The 20,907-nt window shown below is 35.5% G+C and overlaps 1 protein-coding gene across 2 annotated transcripts in view; it reads right to left on the reverse strand.

The window, feature by feature from the left end:
• Positions 1-20,907, reverse strand: part of GRID2 (glutamate receptor, ionotropic, delta 2) — a 1,587,604-nt gene that overhangs the window by 722,789 nt on the left and 843,908 nt on the right. For both annotated transcript variants that reach the window (XM_010860143.1, XM_010860142.1), the window contains one exon: positions 12,002-12,207. In XM_010860143.1, coding sequence (XP_010858445.1) covers positions 12,002-12,207 — 206 coding nt within the window. The remainder of the gene's footprint in view (positions 1-12,001; positions 12,208-20,907) is intronic.

Raw genomic sequence — 20,907 nt, forward strand, 5'->3', positions numbered from 1 at the left:
TTGAGGGCAGGAGGAGAAGGGGACAACAGAGGATGAGATGGTTGGATGGCATCACTGACTCAATGGACATGGGTTTGGGTGGACTCTGGGAGTTGGTGATGGACAGGGAGGCCTGGCGTGCTGTGGTTCATGGGGTCACAAAGAGTCAGACACAACTGAACGACTGAACTGAACACCATCTCCAGCGAATGGGTACATCTGGCACTATCTGGCACTTTTTTTGACTGCCATGTTTGGTGTCTACTGAATAGGGATATTGCTGAACAGATTACACTGCACAGGACAGTGTTCCAAAACAGAGTTATCTGGTTCAATTTGTCAGTAGTGCCAAAGCTGAGATATTTTTGAAATATTTCTAGGTAAAAACACTTTTGTTCATCTCTGAAGTATTAATCTGCTTAACACACTTTTTTTTAACTAAAGTCTAGACTTACTATGTAAGTTCAAACAAACTATAAGGAAATTTTAGTATATGTTCCTCTCATAAAGCTAGTTAACTAATATTAGGAGGTTGGTTTCTTACTGGAAATCAGTTCCTTCCCAACATGTCTTATGTCACCTGTATTATGATCCCTGCAGACAGCCTGTTCCTACTTTAGTAGCTTTTCAGCTAGTCCCCAACCTGAGTCAGTTATCCTTTTCTTTTACTTCATTTTTCCCTACTACCTGCACATACAGTCTACTAAGCACTAACAGAAACATGAATTAGAATCTACTGATTCCACTATAAATGCATTTGACCCATATGTAATTGAGTGTTCCTGTTACCTTTAAAATTCTCTATATTTTTATCCTTCCTTACTGCCTCTCTTCCAAATGTAATATATTTATAAAACTGATCCTGCTTCATTTTAAAAATTCTACATTGATTCTTTTTCTGCATATTGCATCATCTTTTCTCTTTCCACATGAGCTTCCATACTTAGAAAACATCTTTCTCAAAGTAGGTTTCTTCCCATGATACAGCACTATGTGGTCCTCCTTTTCACTTCCAGACTTGAATGAGATGCCCCTTATTCTGCTTATTTGCTAACAACACTTTATTTCCTTACAATCTTTATTTTTTCCTCACAAAATTTTAACAAAAATGTTTTATCAAAGTTCACCAATGATCATCACATTGACAAATACAACAGCTTTTCCTTCAGACTGTTGGGTTCCATTCTTTTATTTTCAACAGTCACATGCATGTCTCAATCTAGATATTCCAGAACAACATCAAACTTATGACTGAAATTTTATTTAATTATCTCAAAAATCTGTTGATTTTCTTATACTTCTGATTTCATAACATGAACATCATTGAAACTCAGACTTGAAACATAGGATCCATCTTTTTCCTATGTCTCAACCTCATTTCACATATCTAATTGATTTCCAAGTCTACTAACACCAATTGCATTTTCTTATTTACTCTAATCTATAGTTCTAGAGGACTGTACACCTAAAACTTGTTAAATTTTTACTAGTATGAACACTATTCTACACATTCTATTTTCATTACCAAATATAGCCTTGAAAATAACTGAGATCCAGGAATTACTCTATTTTATAGGTGAGGAAAACAAAGCTAAATGATTTTAAGTGACTTGGTCAGAGCTACACAGCTATTTAATAGTGGAGCGAAAACTGAATTCAAACTTCATGTTCATGATGCCTTTGTAGCCAGTCTCCTTCTTTAGGTTTGACATTCAAAGTTTTTCACCTACCAGTCTGATACAATTAAAGTTTTACATCCTAAAATTCTACTTCCCTTAGCATGTGTCCCCTGACCCACCCAGCTTCCTGCAATTTTCCTTCTCAGTATCTTTATGTATGCTGTTCTTCATTCATAGAAGCATGCCTTTCTACAAAATTGCCTTAAATCCAAGTAAGAAATATGAGTTCCAAGAATTGACTTACATGTTGCCTCATCAAGTAATATATGTATTTAAATAATTCATGTTTGAAATTAGTGGACCCATATGTTCACATAATTTTAGTGTTGGACAGACACATATAGCTTTAATATTTGAATCCTCTTATACTACAGTTTTTTGTATTCTATTAAAAATAGAGCTTGCTCTAAAACTCAAATGAATCTTTTTAATTTTCTCAACCTAAACAGTTTATTTACTTTCTATGTATCTGTATTACAGTGAGAAAAATTCTGAATAGAATAGTAGTTTAGGGCCATCTGCTTACTTTTTAACAAAGCTTCATGGTGGCTACTCCTTAAAATCTGATCCTCTACAAATCTAAAGCATTGATTTTTGTCAGTAAGCATTTAAAGAATTGATTAAATTCTGGGAGATTGATTCACACTAACCCAGGCTGGCAAATAGATTTAGACTCCAGTGCTAACTAAGATTCATTTGCTATGGCTGCTTAGAACAGCAGGGCAGAATACAATAACCTACATTTTGGTCTGGAAATGGAAAATAATGGTACTTATATCATGTATTTTTCATTTATATACTAAGTGAATTTACTAGAAACTGGCATATTAATTAAATTGCTAATGTATTTATTTGCAGCAAATATATCTTTCTATTGCTTAAATTCAGGGGCTCCCCATTATTCCAGCTTCAAAGTGTAATGTTGAGAATGGAAACAGAAACAAGAGGTACATAATTTTGAAATTATTTCACTCAGACCATGGTTAAGGCCTAAGAAATTATGCCTGGCATCGACAGAGAAACCTTTGTGTGTTGGCAAGACCTTGCCTTATAGGTCTGATATCTTCTTTTCTAAGCAGTTACAGACAAACAGTGGCAAGTTCTGATCCTCAAATTTATCATTATGTCTATTTTACCTATTCTCTTTGTTTTAATTTGTCCACATTACTTCATGGAGCAAAAACTCAATATAAATTTAATCATTCTTGGATCCATTCACATTTCAAACTTGCTTTGATAAGACTATAATAAGTTACAGTAAGAATTTCTTAAACTAGAGAATGTGTCTTAGTTACCCCATAACAAAAGAAAAAAAAATTTTCTAGGCCTGTGTAATTTTACATATTATCTGCAAACTTTGTGCATAGTTGCTCAGTCATGTCCAACTCTTCGTGACCCCATGGACTGTAGTCCCCCAGGCTCCTCTGTCCATGGGGATTCTCCAGGCAAGAATACTAGAGTGGCTTTCCACGTGCTCCTCCAGGGCATCTTCCCAACCCAGGAATAGAACCCAGGTCTATTGCATTGCAGGCAGATTCTTTACAGTTTGAGTTACCAGGGAAGCCCATCTACAAACTTTGATTACATTTTTAGATAGCAATTTTGTTATCTTTATTTTCAACTCCCTCTGGGGGTTGAGAAGAGTAACTTAATTGTTTCTTTTCTTGTGGTTTTACTATTTTGCATGTTCTATGTTTACAACATTTCCTTATCAATTTGTCTGTTCCTTGAAGGCTAGACCCATATATCTTTAATGATTGTATTCCTAGCAGTGCTTTCCACATTATTTTACACAGAAAAGCTTTCAACATATTGTCTGAATGAATGAATAAATGAATACTGAATTAGAGAAGGATTTGAATTCCTTTGTCTTAAAAGCTGAAGCAATTGTGATTTCATATTTCAAATAAGTACAGCTTTCATTTATGTTCAGGTATTTTATTTTTTTAACTTCATTTAAATAAAAAGAATAGAATGGAAATGTTGAACTCATCAGAAAGTTATAGAAAATAAAAACATCCCACTGCTGGGCATACACACTGAGGAAACCAGAAGGGAAAGAGACACGTGTACCCCAATGTTCATCGCAGCACTGTTTATAATAGCCAGGACATGGAAGCAACCTAGATGTCCATCAGCAGATGAATGGATAAGAAAGCTGTGGTACATATACACAATGGAGTATTACTCAGCCATTAAAAAGAATACATTTGAATCAGTTCTAATGAGGTGGATGAAACTGGAGCCTATTATATAGACTGAAGTAAGCCAGATGGAAAAACACCAATACAGTATACTAACGCATATATATGGAATTTAGAAAGATGGTAACAATAACCCTGTGTACGGGACAGCAAAAGAGACACTGATGTATAGAACAGTCTTATGGACTCTGATGGAGAGGGAGAGGGTGGGAAGATTTGGGACAATAGCATTGAAACATGTATAATATCATGTATGAAACGAGATGCCAGTCCAGGTTCGATGCACGATACTGGATGCTTGGGGCTAGTGCACTGGGACGACCCAGAGGGATGGTATGGGGAGGGAGGAGGGAGGAGGGTTCAGGATGGGGAACACATGTATACCGGTGGTGGATTCATTTTGATATTTGGCAAAACTAATACAATTATGTAAAGTTTAAAAATAAAATAAAATTAAAAAAAAAAGAAAATAAAAACTAGCAAATTAGATTTTGCCAAAATTGTTAAACGACCTTCAGATTATTAGGAGGAATCAGTAGCAAACTGTCTATCAAGATCAATACCCAAGTCAGTGGTCACAGGAAAGAGGTGAATTGGATCCATCTTATTTGGAAATTTGGACTCATTGGAACCTCATTCCCATCTTCAGAGAGAACTTCTGAGAGTTAAATAGAACTCCAACCAGAAAAGCAAATACTAAAGAAGTTTCAGGCCTCGTTAACACAAGTAAGATCTGTCATGCATGATTTTGGTCAAGTGGAAGTAAAATCAATTTGATATTTTCTCATTTGAAAAATAAAAGTTCAAAGCTGTGGGTTGGCTAGTAACAGAACTGCCTTTCAGTTCAACATAATACTGAGCTAAAGTAAAAACTCGGATTTGAGAACAATTTAATAATAATTGATAACTATAATAAAAGACTAAGGAATGAAGCAGTTTTTGTTGGATGGTTTGGTGGATTTTTTTTTTATGCCAGTTAAATATTTTTCTTCTCTTAGAATTCTATGCCATTGTAAAAATCATATCCAGATAGAGCAGTTGTATTTTTGAGTGACCGGCCATTAGCTGCTACTTGATGCATGCCTACTGAGCCCATGAAAAGAGTTACAACTTTTATTATAGAGACCAGCACCATTAACTTTTGTTATTATAGAATCATAAAGATATTTATTGCAATAAAATCATCAATATAGCCTTTCATTATCTACTTAAGTCATATGCTTCATGTTAAGAGAGAAAAAAAGATAGACACAAGATGTGGTATAGGAATAATGGCCCTATACTTCAAATACACTAATTAACTTCCCTTTTTATTCACTCTAACATTATTTTCCATTCAGGTACATTGATCCTGTGTTGAAATGAATAACATACAACATATGAAAAATAAGTGTTTCTCCACCACCTACCATGAAAAACAATTTGAAATTAACTTCAGATGTGAATGTAAATGATAAAACAAAATTTCTAGAAAAAAAATGAGAATATGTCTTCATGATCTTGAATAGAAAGCTTTCTTTAAAAAAAAAAAAGACAAAAAGCACTAACTATAAAGAAAGCAAATTAATAAGGGACTGCATTAGAAATAAGATGTTCTATTCATCAAAATTTACCATATATAGAATGGAAAGACAGTCGATAGGAGAAAGGATTTAAAATATATTTGGCAATGGACTTTTATCCCTAATATATATAAAGATCCTAATAATCATGGGGGGAAAATAAAATGACTTGAATAAGCAGTTCATAAAACAAAATATTAAAAAGTCAATAAATACATAATGATTCATCCATCAGGAAAAGGCAAATTAAAAATAAAATATGAATCTAGTACATATCCACCAGTATAAATAAAATGAAGAGAAGGAAAATAACAAGTGTTGGTGAGGAAGCAGAAAATTAAAATACTTCTGTCTGCTCCCAGTAGAAGTCCAAATTGGTGTAAATGTTTGGAAAACTGGCTGTATCAGCTAGCATTAATAAGTGACATAATTTATGCATACTTCTTGAGCTAGAGATTTCATTCCCAACAAAAATACACACAAATAAAAAAAAACATGAATAGACTGACTAATTGTAATGAGCAAAACTTGAAAAAAAAATCATCAGTAAAAGTTAAATAGACTGTGGCATATTCATATAATGAAATACTTCAGAGCAATAAAATGAATAAAGTTTTCCTACCTATTTCAACATGGATTAACCTTATAAACATAATGTTGAGCAAAAGAAAACAGACAAAAGACATACATAGTATATTTCTATGCATATACAGTTTAATATAAATCATAACTAGTTTATTGTGTTTTAAGTCAATATAATGGTTATACTTTCAAAAGGTTATAACCGAGTGGTGCCCAGGAGGGGACTCTGGGAATGCTAGTTTTGTTATTTCTTGATTTGGGTGCTGGATGCATGGATATTTGTTAAGTTGTACTTCATAGTTATATGTACTATAATTATGTACATTAAAGTTAAATAAAAAGTGTACTTCAAAAATGCATATCAATCATCTATGAACACTGTATTATTATAGAGACTTTCATGTAAGGAAAATATTTGGGGAAAAATTATAGTCATTTCTTTGTCTAATATAATTACATTAGCCTTGTCTTAAAAAAATGGACATTGCATAATACCTCCAAATAATTTCTTTTTCTTGGTAAAAATTGGGTTGTTTGACTAGCTACTAGATAACTATCATAGCAATTTGAATATTCAGGGTACTCCTTTGATGACTAGGAACCTTTCAATATTCCTAAGACAACTTGTTTTCTAAACCATCATAAAGGCTTATTTCTGGCAAGCTGCTTATATATTTGAAGAAGTAACTTTGCTTTTTTGTTGTTTGACATGATCAAAGTTATCTGGGATATAATACAACAGAATGAAAACTATTTCATAAAGTGTGATTAAGGAGTAAAAGATAATTCCCTTTTATTATTGCAGAATAAACAGATTTTATGTAACTGGGGCTCTTCTGAAAATTTGGGGAAAAAATGCAAATAGACAATGATATTCATTACCATTTAAGTAACAGAACTTCTCATTTTCAAAGAATTGAATTTTCTTCTCAAACCTGAAAACTAAAAGTTAAGATCCAAAAGTTCTGATATATGTATCCTTTCTGGAAAAGGTTTAAATTACATAACATCCATAGTAACATTTTTCCTATATAAAAAATACTGTTTTTTCAAAATATCATCCTAATCTATATTTAAATCAAACCATGTGAGCACTCTTGTTTCCCCATATTCATTTCAAGGACAGTTACAGGAACATTGTGATAACAATTTTCCATCAATATCACAGCAGGTTGATTTACTCAGCAGCACATAACTGCAGTATTTTTATTAAAGCTTTGAAATCTTGAATGAGAGGTGGAGCACTAATTGTAGACATGTAATATATTAAATTTCTAAGACTTCAAAGGGAGCATAATTAACTCAAAGCCATATAATTGCTCCAGGACAGAAAAAAAAAATGCAAACAGAATTGATATGCCCATTTTCTCCTGTAGGAATTAAATGACAGTGCTAAGTGAGCAATTTCTTTTTTAAAACTTATTCTTTTGACTTTTAAGTTGATATTTTCCTTGACAATTTTAACAAATTTCCATGCCAACTTATAAAATATAGGAAGCTGGGAATTCTGCTATTCCCTCTCTTTGACCAGAATTTCTTACTTTCTCTTCTCCCTCTCTTCAGTGTTTACTGAACCTGTTTCTTTGACCTCATCATAACATTTAGATCCTCTCTCTTTCCCATTATTCCAATGCACCAGTTCCTTTATAGCTTCATTTGCCTTTCTCTCCATCATGTAATCCATTGTAAGTCATTTCTATATCTCATAGGACCTGAGAGTCATGTACCCCTTTGACCTGCTGACAAGTTACTTTACCAGTTTCCAGCTCTGCAAGTCTCCTAGCATCCAATATCAGCACTATTTGCAAAGATGTTGAACGTGGCTGGAGGAAGTTGGAGAATAGAACAGATTACATATAAGGAGGTCTTTAATTTTCTTAACTGTAAATTTGGAATTTGGGCAAAATGTTACATGTTGTACTTTATAGATCTAAAACGTTTAAGAAATGCTATCAACTATAACAACAGCTCTTTAAAGTATCTTCTGATAATCTTCAAAACTCTGAAGGAACATTCTGGAATTTATAACTGAAGAAAGTCAATTGGGATATCTTCCAAAACCCCAATAAAATACAAGGGATTGAATAGATATATAAACAAATAACCATGAGAAAAAGGGACAGAAACCATCTGAAAAGTGTTTTTTAAAATAAATTACTGAAATAGCAGAAAGCAAAGAGGAAATAAAAAAACCTTTTGATGAGGGTGAAAGAGAAAGAGTGAAAAAGTTGGTTTAAAACTCAACATTCAAAAAACTAAGATCATGGCGTCCGGTCCCATTACTTCATGGCAAATAGATGGGGAAACAATGGAAACAGTGACAGACTTTATTTTGGGGGGCTCCAAAATCACTGTAGACAGTGACTGCAGCCATAAAATTAAAAACGCTTGCTCCTTGGAAGAAAAGCTATGACAACCTAAACAGTGTATTAAAAAACAGAGACATTACTTCACTGGCAAAGGTTCATATAGTCAAAGCTATGGTTTTCCAGTAGTCACGTATGGATGTGAGTGTTGGACGATAAAGAAGGCTTAGCACTGAAGAATTGATGCTTTCAAATTGTGGTGCTGGTGAAGACTCTTGTGAGTCCCTTAGACAGCAAGGAGATTAAACTAGTCAATCCTAAAGGAAATCAACACAGAATACTCATTGGTAGGACATATGTTGAAGCTGAAGCTCCAATACTTCGGCCACCTGATGTGAAGAGCGGATTCACTGAAAAAGACCCTGACGCTGAAAAAGATGGAGGGTAAAAGGATAAGAGGGCAACAGAGGATGAAATTGTTGGATGGCATCACTGAATCAATGGACATGAGTTTGAGCAAACTCCTGGAGATACTGAAGGACAGGGAAGGGTGGCAGATTGTAGTTCATAGGGTTGTAAAGAGTTAGACATGACTTAACTACTGAACAACAACAACTAAAAAAAGAAAAGCAGACGAAGTAGTGACATCTGCTGAAGCATGGTGGGAGAAGCCAGGATTTGATACCATCATAGGGGCAGCAACTGAACAGACGTCTATCCTGCCAAGTCCTAGCAATTCTGATGCCTGGAAATGCCAAGCCAATTGGCAGGCAGAAGTGAAGTGGGGAACTGAGAAGTATGGAAGTAGGTTATGTTTTATAAATTTCTGTGAACACTGAATTAGTAAATATTGACCCATTGCTACTAGATGATATGCAGGATTTGGGTTTTGCAAACCTTTTTGGTTTTATAAATGCTTTTAGTTGGGGCTTTCCCAGTGCCTCAGTGGTAAAGAATCTGCCTGGAATGCAGGAGACCCAGTTTGATCCCTGAGTGGGGAGGGTCCCCTCGAGGAGAGCATGGCAATCCACTCTATTATTCTTGCCTGGAGAATTCCATGGACAGAGGATTCTGGCAGGCTACAATCTGTAGGGTCACAGAGGGTTGGACAGACTGAAGTGACTGAGCACTCACACACACATGTTTCTATTTAAAGATGCTATATTTTTTGTAAAGATCTTACAGAAAAACCTGAACGAATTATTGTTTTGTCTAAAAAAAGTAATTATTTCTGAAAAGTATAACTGGATGGAGAAATAGGTAGACCAAAGGATTCTTGCTTTTCATTATAAAACCCTCAATTGTATGTCCTTTTTAAAATTCTGTCCATCTCCCCGCCCACCTCTTTCTCTCTCACACACATGACTGTGCACACACACACAAATACACAAACACACAGAATGAAGTTTCATTTGCCTATCACTGTCTGCCTAATACATTCTTATTCATTTTGCACCACTCTGGTAAAGCAAATTCTCTGTGAAACATCTCCTGACCCCAGCTAAACTCCCTGCAGACTTAGTGAGTTCTCCTATGGAATTCCAGAGCAACACTTACCCATCACTATAATAGTATTTTTCTTTCACATTTTATTATTTAGTTACATGCTTGCCTCCTCCACTAAATAAGTAATCCTCTAAGTCAGTAACCATTCTGTGCGTCTCCAGACCTCTGATGCTACTTGACTTTTAAATTTGGTGCTACTTGCCTTTTGAATGAGCTGTGTCTAGGACTTAAGGGGTCAGTCTATTCTCTAAGTGGGAAATGTTTCTGGAACTCATGAGAGAGCAGAATCAAGGTACAAAGTGTTTGAGAACAGCTAATGGAGAAGCAGGGACCACTACATAGATCAGAGAAGAGTATAAAGGCTTGAGACCTTAAACCCAGCCCATAGCTTAGAGATTATAGATATACAGAGACTATACACAAAATCAGTTGTAAAGGACAAAATGAGTGGGGAAAAATGGTGTTTGGGTAGAGGAAGGGAGATATATCTCTCAGGAAAATCACAAACACAGATTTATGTATTTGAGAAAAAAGATGGAAGCAGCAGATTATTACAAGTGTCAAACTTCAGAGTTAAGAACAGGGGGCCAAAGCACCTGCTAAGTGTCAGGTAGGTACTACATACTACTAGATACATATGTACACCTATCAAAATATGATCTAGAAGTTACCATTTCTTAAGCATCTGCTAGGTGCCAGCTGTCCAATCACTCCTTTAAGGCTTATTATATCTCATTAATCTACATTACAAATATAATAAGTTGAAATGAATAATATTCCCATTTTACTGATGACAAAATGGAAGCTCAAAACTATTAAGTAATTTGTGGGCATCACTCCACCAGAATGTGACTGACATGGTCTTGTACCTGTGTATTGGCTACAATTTCTCTTTTGTGAATTAGTACTTATGCCACTGAGTCTGGTTCAAACATGCCGTCTCAATGAAGCCTTCTCTGACCTTCCCAACCAAAAGTGACCATAGATACTTCAACCTTATTTATTATAATTTTAAGATTCCAATTTATATTATATGCCCTTATATATTTGCCTTCAGCCTTCTAGCAGATTTTGTGTTTCTTGAAGGAAAGAACAAACTCTTGTAAAATGGAAATACTCTTTCTATTGGGGAAACATTTAGTGCTTCAGTGAGACTCTCCGAGTTACTTGCTAGACCTAGAAAGGTCAAAGTTCTATATTTGATCTTAAACTGAATAACAAAGTTTCCTATTAAAATAAAAAATGTATTATAGATATTTCCCAAGTTTTATTCTTCTTAGTGATTTATATTCTGCTTCAAGTTCTCTGACACCAATTATATTATAGAGTGTCAAAGAACTTCTAACACATTCTTAATTTGGAGGCTTTACATCAGTACTTTGGGAGCTAAAGAAAACACATTGGAGAAGTGAAGAAAACTGTATTAGTGAAATAAAGTCGCCCCAAATTTTAAAACTAATAATAAAATCCATGTGAAAGTATGTAACATCATGACTAATATCAGCACTATATATAGTTAAAAATGTGATCACAAAAATTACTTGACAATAATCGTTTTTAAGGGAATATCAAAGATTTTAGAATATAGAGATCAAATATTCTCAACTGTATTTTTACAAAGTTTCAGAGCTTCTAGCCAAAGGTACAGATACAATTCAAATTTTGATGATCCAGCACCATAAAATGCTCAATGGTCATCACTTTGCAGAGTTTCAGACAGTTTCAATTATTTGTCTTACTACAGAGTTCTGAATATAGAGGAGAAGAACCTGCTGTATGTTTTCATAGTAGGAATCATGTTTAGGCAAGAATGGCTTTAACTCAAGTAAATCTTTTCTCAGAAGTAAAATTTTAACTTGCATAAAAAAGTTAAGTATCAATATTAGACAATTTGTGAAATCCATTCAGGTGAGCAGCACTTCTAAATCCCCATAAGAATTCTTAAAGTCATCCTGGATAGGTGCCTAAATACATATAAATACAAAGCATTCTTAGCAATTAACTGGACAGTACGGGGTAAATGTGATGAACAAGGAATTCACTGTGCTACCTCAATTAGTGCTAATGAGAGTGGTGTAGTTAATTCCCTCACACTGCTCTTAATTTTCATCTCCTCTGTGGGATCTATTCTGAAACATTTAATTTTTACACCCTATTCCCAGTCCATGACAATTTTTACTTACCTCAGTTATGAAGGATTTGGCTGTGGCAGGATTCATAACAAGGATCGCTCGCCTAAGAGTGTCTCGATAGCGATTCAATTCCTCTATTCTCATGGTGTCAAACAGCGTGGTGATCATCTTATTGATGTTGTTTTCCACCTTCTGAAGTGCAACATCCATCCCCTGCTGAGACACTTTGTCCAGAAACTCCTGGATTCCACGGATATCTAGGAACATCAAAAGCCCATCAACGTGTGAATTAAAGCATGGAAGGGAGATAAAAGCTATTTCACTTATATCAATATAGTTTATTGTTCAATATTGTAGGCTGTTTAAACTACTAATGGAGTAGCTGATGGAACTCTCAGATACGGTTAAGGTTGAATAGAATTTAATGTGTTTAGATGAAAAATGTATTGTTATTTTAAAAATTAATTTCACTCCACTGAACTTTCTAAATGATCTCACCTCTGGAAAATGTTAGAGCAACATAAAGGGAGGTGGTTGGGGAAGATCCTTACTTCCCTAAAGCAAATGTGAGATAAGAAATTACGTTCTTTATTTTTCCTCCATATTAAAAGAGTGATATTAACCTCAGGCAAAACATGAATATTATTAATGGCTGATGAATCTGAATCAAGATTACTACTGTTTCTTAAAATGGGCAATGCTATCAGTAAACTTGACATTTTCAATCTTAATTGAAAGAGGGTTTTGAGAGGTTATCTTCAAAGGATCTCAGGTCAGAAATAGAACAGCTAAATTTTTGCTTGTTTTATGAATACTACTACCTCCTTGGGCTTCCCTGGTGGCTCAGACAGTAAAGAATCTGCCTGCAATGCAGGAGACGGAGGTTTGATCCCTGAGTTGGGAAGTTCCCCTGGAGAAGGAAATGGCAACCCACTCCATATTCTTGCCTGCAGAATCCCATGGGCAAAGGAGCCTGGCAGGCTACTGTCCATAGGGTCACAGAGTCAGACAAGACTGAGCGCCTTGCACTTTACACTTCACTATCTCCCTTACTCAAATCCTGCCAACTTGGTAGAGATTCTTCCCCCCTACCCCCAAGAGTACATGGAATATACTTTGTGTGTAAAACATGCATTTTTAACAAAATACTTCCACACTCATCCCCAAATAAGAGAATTTCTGAAAGATTATCAAATAAAGCATTGTGTTCATTTTACACCTAAATAAGGATGGTAAAATGGAATCTAAATAAAATATTTATAAATTTGTATTTTGATGTATATTTAAGTACCAACAAGTGCCTGAAATGTCACAAATATTTTTTGCTAGTACCACACTGACTATTTGTAGAAGAAGGGATCTATACATTGATAAATATGATTGGAAGATGTACCTGGCACAATATAATCTTAATATAGTACATTTGCTTTAACTATAAAATACTGTACATTTTTCTGTATATGCCCATGACATAAAATGTGAAAAGTGAAACTAGTGAAAGATAAGTGAATGGGATTGTAGGTTGCTTATTATTAGTGGGCTATAATATCTCAAAACTCCTTACTGTGCATGCATGTAAAATGTATCTCTTAAGAGCAATAATAAGGTCATATGTTTTTCAATACATTAGCAAGTGAAAGCAATAAGCCAACAGAATAAGAAAACAAAGTCACAGATTTGGAAACTAACATTTGTTCATAACCAAAATTTATATTTGCAGGTTAAAAACTAATAATAATTTTAAAATTTGCTTTCTTCTTATGATTAGCTTTATTTTAAAACAATTACTACAAACATTATATGTCCAGTTATCTGATGACTCTCAAACTCTTCAGAATAGATAACTGTGTAAATTCTACCTTAGATTCCTTATTCCTAATTAAATTATAAACCCAGATGTCAGCATTGCAGTAGCTTAAAAGAATAAAACCTCATCTAGAGCAGAACAAGAGATAAAAGAGTTTGAATAATAACGGTATTATGTATTCATTAAATATCCAGGTCAGAAAGTTCCTAAGGATGTAAGGATTTCAAGCATGGATTAAACAAAGGGTTAGATCTGATGAAATTTAGCAGATACAGGTAGACACATAACAGGACATGTTCACACTCAAGCAGGCCTCCTCAAACTCTGTTGTGAATCAGAATCACTTGAAAATCTTATTAAAAATGCAGAAGCCTGGGCCCCAACTCAGAACCAATATACCTTTAAAATATGTGTCAGAGCAGATCCTCAATTTTGAATTGTAAGTTATTATTTCTTCAGTTTGAATCACTTAACTGTGCACAAAAATATGGCAGACAAAACCAAAAATACATTGGAATAGAGATGTTCAGAAAACACCAGAGCATAAAGCTTCAGATCACTTATACTCTTAGTTTTGAGAAAAAGAAAATTGTTTCAAATTCAAGTCAATTCAATTGACTAATTATTGAATATAGTCACCAATCCTGTGTGTTCAGAACTCAACAGTGAACACCCTTCCCTATACTGAGACACGCAACAGATAAGTAAACACACTGGCACATACAACTCACACTAAGTGCTGTGAAGGAAACGAGGTGTGCTGGGAGAGACTGACAGGGTGTGAAGGAGGCTCTGTTTTAGTTAGACTACTCAAGGAAGTTTCCTTTAGAAAAGTGGTGTTTAAACTGTGATCTGAAGGATGAGAAGACACTGCTCAAGCAAGCAGACAAGATGAGAGGACAACAGCCTGGGAAGATGCCCCGAGGCAATGAAGAGCTGGTGTCTAAAGTACCTAAAGGATTCCTGCATAGCTGCAGCCCAGTAAGCAAGAAGGAGGGGAGAGTTAGGTGAAGCTGTGTGGAGAAAGAAGGTAAGATGAGGTGGATCCTGGTGAGACCCAGAAAGAGGTTTTAACATTATCTTAAATGCAGCTTTAATCTCTTAAAAAATTTAAGTAGAGGATCTAAGTAGATGATGGGCTATGTGTGTAGAATGAAAAGCAGTCTGAGAGTGATTTAGCATGATTCCAATTCAGCTTGTAAATGACTTTCCCTTCATTTAAAACACTATGACTTTTTTACCTTTTATGTTTGACCAGAAATTTAGTACTATGTGTATTATTATTTGGCCAGAAAAGTGATGTGATAAAAGATTTCTATTATTTCTCTGTGTTCTTAGTCTGTAATTCTAGTTATCACTGCCTAGATAAGTGATTATAAAATTTTCAAAAAAAAATTCTGATCTATAAATGAATAAATATTTATATTTATAAATGTCTTGAAAGATTAATTAGGGAGGGTGGTGATGTGTGTGTGTGTGTGTGTATGTGTGTCTGCATGGAAAATCCAGTTGTAAAGTCTAAAATCTGGTGTGCATGTGTTAGTCACTCAGTCTTGTTCAACTCTTTGCAACCCCCAAAGGCTCCTCTGTTCATGGAATTCTCCAGGCAAAAATGCTGCATGGATAGTCATCCCATTCTCCAGGGGATCCTCCTGACCCAGGAATCAAACCCAGGTATCCCACATTGCAGGCAGATTCTTTACCACTGAACCATCAGGGAAGCCTAAAACATGGTAGGTGCTATTATTTTTAATAATAGTTCCCAATTGCTTCTTAAGAGATCACCCACCAATAGGATAGAATTGCCTAAAATTAGATGGCTAGCTACCCAAAATGGCAAGTGTAATGTTTTAGACTCTTGGAATGTAAAAGTTAAATAATAATAGTTTGGGTTAATTGAAAATAACACCAAACACTCATGATATATAGCAATTGTAAGTTTGATGTGAGAAGAATCTGAATCACACTATTAAATGCAATGTGGAAAAGTCATTAAAAAACAGAGTGTGCCTTTGGCTTTGTCAATTTGTGAATACGATCAACCATCATTATTATTCAGCGACACCATCTGTATTACTGTTAGTTGGCAAAAAATGAGTAAAGTGCTTCAGTTTACAGAAATTAAAAAGATAAATGGTGATATCTGACCTCATAAAGCTTTTAGGCCTGTGGGTGTTACTAGATGCTATTCATTGATACCAAAAATTTAAATAGTAGTTTCAGTTATTCCTTGTGATTATTCATTCTATTGATCAGATAATTATATAATAGCAAGTGGTAGAAGCTCATGAAGTAAGTCACTAACCATAAGATTAGGACAAAAAAAGACTTTTTTCTTGGACTCTATAAAGGAAAGTTTCGTACTGTTCATGGGATTCTCATGGGAAGAATGCTGGAGTGGGTTGTCATCCTTCTCCAGTAGACCAGAGAAGACTTGAGAGTCCCTTGGATGGCAAAGAGATCAAATGAGTCAATCCTAAAGGAAATCAGTGCTGAATATTCATTGGAAGGACTGATGCTGAATCTAAAGCTTCAATACTTTGGCCACCTGATGCGAAGAACTGACTCACTGGGAAACCTCTGATCCTGGGAAAGACTGAATGCAAATGGAGAAGAGGGCAGCAGAGGATGAGATGGTTAGATAACATCACTGACTCAATGGACATGAATTTGAGCAAACTCTGGGAGATAGTGGAGGACAGGGAGGCCTGGTGTGCTACAGTCCACTGGGTCACAAAGAATTGGTCACCACTGAGTGACTGAACAGTGAAGATAAAGGAAGTGGAATATGACCTCCCAAAGATACCCAAGTCCTAATCCCTGGAATCTATGAATAGGTTAGGTTATATACAGAGGAATTAATGCGTTAGATGACATTGAGGTTTGTCAATACCTGACCTTACAATAGGGAGTCATCTCCTATTACTTCAGTGGGACTAGTATAATTCAATGGCACCCCACTCCAGTACTCTTGCCTGGAAAATCCCATGGACGGAGGAGCCTGGAAGTCTGCAGTCCATGGGGTCACCAAGAGTCAGACACGACTGAGCGACTTCACTTTCACTTTTCACTTTCATGCACTGGAGAAGGAAATGGCAACCCACTCCAGTGTTCTTGCCTGGAGAATCCCAGGGACAGGGGAGCCTGGTGGGCTGCTGTCTCTGGGGTAGCACAGAGTCAGACATGACTGAAGTGACTTAGCAGCAGCAGCAGTATAATTCTAAGGACTTAGAGTTAAAGGAAGAAGGCAGAAAAAGAAAGTCAGATGTAGATCTGACTACTGAAGAATAAGCTGAGACTTCTGGGAAGTTCAGAGATGAATGTTGCTGGCTTTGAAGATGAAGAAAGGGGATCTTGAAAGAATAAATGTGGATGGTCCCTAAAAAAGGCAAGAAAAGGGGTTCTCCCCAAGAACCTTTAGAAAGAAACATAGCCTTCCTTAGATCTTGATTTTAACAATATGAGCTCTCCATGGTCTTTGGCCTAATTAATTAGCTCACAGATAGTCACAGGATTCAAACAAGATTGAAATTTGATATGAGTAATGAAAAATAGATGGTCCTTCTTTTGTATCACAAGTTATAATGATGCAGTTTAGGAACTGCAAGAGCCAACATGTCTAGTGTGAAATGAAGAATGTAGCGAATGAGTGAAAGTGAAAGAGGCAAGCCAGCTATTTCTTAGACTTCCCAACTGCATAACTCAATTGAAAAAATATTCTTTTTTTTTTTTCACTTTTTTCTTATATAGTTTGAAATGAGCTTCAGTCACTTGCAAGAGAAAGGATACTGACTATACACAGTCTTCTGATAAATATCTGGTAGTTTGGTAATGAAGGTGAAGGTATAGTTCCTGTTTTTGAGGTACATCCAGTATAGTGGAGGGAATAACAATTTAGATAAGTAATTGTTTTAATGTGATCAATGCCAATTAAAGAAATGTAAAAATCAAAGGAATGGAAGCTGAGGAAAAGTAACAGCTAACCAGACCTTATTGGTACAAAAAAGAAAATTATAACACTCAATTATTGAGTTACTCTAATAAAAGGAAATAAAGTGTGTGAAATATTAAAGCAGGGATTCCCAGGTGGTGCTAGTGGTGAAGAACACGCCTGCCAATGCAGGAGACATAAGAGACGCAGGTTCCATCCCTGGGTTGGGAAGATCCTCTGGAGAAGGCATGGGAACACGCTCCAGTATTCTTGCTTGGAGAATCCCTTGGACAGAAGAGCCTGGCAAGCTACAGTCCATAGGGTTGCAAAGAGTTGGATACAACTGAAGCCACTTAGCACACATGCAATATTAAAGCAGTTTGTAAACTGCAAATTTCTATGCAAGGTACATTTTCATTATCAATATTATATTAACCCAGTAAAAAATCCCCCTTGTTCATGATTTTCTTCTGCTGTCCTTTCCTACAGAAAAATGGAAAATAAACAAAAAATCATAATAAGGACTAAAAGTTGATTCAGGTAATACCTTTAGAATTTGATAGTCTAGCAATTTCTGTGATAACTGTTGCCTAGTTAGACCAACTTCCCACAATAACTCTCTAGGAGGTAGTGACTGATTGAAGTACAATGATTTGTTTTATTAAATTGTGCAGAATGATAGCTTTATTATAATCATTAGTGTAAGATTAAACTTAATTTCTCTCTAAACATGGCTTATAATTAAGTAGATTAGGGTAGAAAAATCCCAGGGGATAACAGAATCTAATGTATAAATACATTTCTAAACTGACTCACAAACCAGATATATATCTTACTGTTCATCCTAAACCAGTAGTCAGCATCAAAGAAATCTCTTTTGGAATCTAGTCTCCGCTTAATATGTGCCAAGCACTGTGAGAGGTACCTAGGAGGGAATGATGAGTAAGACAATCCCTGCCCTCTATACGTTTGCTCTTTACATAGCTGATGATAACATAGACCCTTTCACAGATAGAAAAATCATACAATACTATTCATTTTAAAAACTGTAGTTGCAACTTAAATTTAGTGATATTCTCTGGAACATTTCAAACAGTAAGTCTTAGCCTTATCATTGTATTCAAATAATTCTTTTAAAATACAGAATTTGGTAGAAGAAAAGATTTTTCACTGAGGCTTTGTATGTCTGATTTTTCTTTTCCTCTACTCATCTTTCTCCCTCATTTGAGCAGATTAGGTGCATTTAATCATTTTTAATCACTTAATGCACTGAAGACTTCACTGGGCAGGAGACTTCAGAATTCATTCAGCGAAGCTTGGTGCTTTGAAATTATGACAGAATGCTAAGCTTTAAAATTAATATTTAGATTCTTATGTTTTTTTTTTTTTTTTTAGATAAAAAGAAATACATCATACTACTGGACACGTGAGATACATCATTAAGCTGAATGGAATTTCCCAAAGAATAAATAGCCAGATTAATCTGTAACTGCCTTGTTTCCTCAGGGGGGAAAAAGGCTTTTAATCAACCCTTACTTCAAAATAATTTGAATCATTAATTGAGTATTTCCTGTCACTTGTACTATATTTAAAAAATAAAGATAATAGTGTGCTTTATGAGATTATAGAGTGACATAGTTAAGCAATAGTGACCCACTGAGATTTTCCAAGGTAAGGAGCAAGGGCTGCACTTTGCTGGAGCAGCCATGAAGAGATACGCCACGCCCAAGGTAAGAGAAACCCAAGTAAGACGGCAGATGTTGCAAGAGGGCATCAGAGGGCAAACACACTGAAACCATAACACAGAAAACTAGTCAATAGAATCACACTAGGACCACAGCCTTCAGTGATTAATGCAAAGAAAGAGAGAAAAACAACAGAATGGGAAAGACTAGAGATCTCTTCAAGAAAATCAGAGATACCAAAGGAACATTTCATGCAAAGATGGGCTCGATACAGGACAGAAATGGTATGGACCTAACAGAAGCAGAAGATATTAAGAAGAGATAGCAAGAATACACAGAACTGTACAAAAAAGATCTTCACGACCCAGATAATCATGATGGTGTGATGACTGACCTAGAGTGAGACATCCTGGAATGTGAAGTCAAGTGGGCCTTAGAAAGCATCACTACGAACAAAGCTAGTGGAGGTAATGTAATTCCAGTTGAGCTATTCCAAATCCTGAAAGATGATGCTGTGAAAGTGCTTCACTCAATATGCCAGCAAATTTGGAAAACTCAGCAGTGGCCACAGGACTGGAAAACCTCAGTTTTCATTCCAATCCCAAAGAAAGGCAATGCCAAAGAATGCTCAAACTACTCACAATTGCACTCATCTCACACGCTAGTAAAGTAATGCTCAAAATTCTCCAAGCCAGGTTTCAGCAATATGTGAACCGTGAACTTCCTGATGTTCAAGCTGGTTTTAGAAAAGGCAGAGGAACCAGAGATCAAATTGCCAACATCTGCTGGATCATCGAAAAAGCAAGAGAGTTCCAGAAAAACATCTATTTCTGCTTTATTGACTATGCCAAAGCCTTTGACTGTGTGGATCACAATAAACTGTGGAAAATTCTTCAAGAGATGGGAATACCAGACCACCTGATCTGCCTCTTGAGATATTTGTATGCAGGTCAGGAAGCAACAGTTAGAACTGGACATGGAACAACAGACTGGTTCCAAATAGGAAAAGGAGTACGTCAAGGCTGTATATTGTCACCCTGTTTATTTAACTTATATGCAGAGTACATCATGAGAAACGCTGGACTGTAAGAAACACAAGCTGGAATCAAGATTGCTGGGAGAAATATCAATCACCTCAGATATGTAGATCACACCACCCTTATGGGAGAAAGTGAAGAGGAACTAAAAAGCCTCTTGATGAAAGTAAAAGTGGAGAGTGAAAAAGTTGGCTTAAAGCTCAACATTCAGAAAATGAAGATCATGGCATCCAGTCCCATCACTTCATGGGAAATAGATGGGGATTCATTTTGATATTTGGCAAAACTAATACAATTATTTAAAGTTTAAAAATAAAATAAAATTAAAAAAAAAATATATATATATATATAAAACAACAACAAAAAAAGAAATAGATGGGGAAACAGTGGAAAGAGTGTCAGACTTTATTTTTCTGGGCTCCAAAATCACTACAGATGGTGACTGCAGCCATGAAATTAAAAGATGCTTACTCCTTGGAAGGAAAGTCATGACCAAC

This window comes from Bison bison, unplaced genomic scaffold, assembly GCF_000754665.1.
Source record: "Bison bison bison isolate TAMUID 2011002044 unplaced genomic scaffold, Bison_UMD1.0 scf7180017864464, whole genome shotgun sequence".
Taxonomy (NCBI): domain Eukaryota; kingdom Metazoa; phylum Chordata; class Mammalia; order Artiodactyla; family Bovidae; genus Bison; species Bison bison.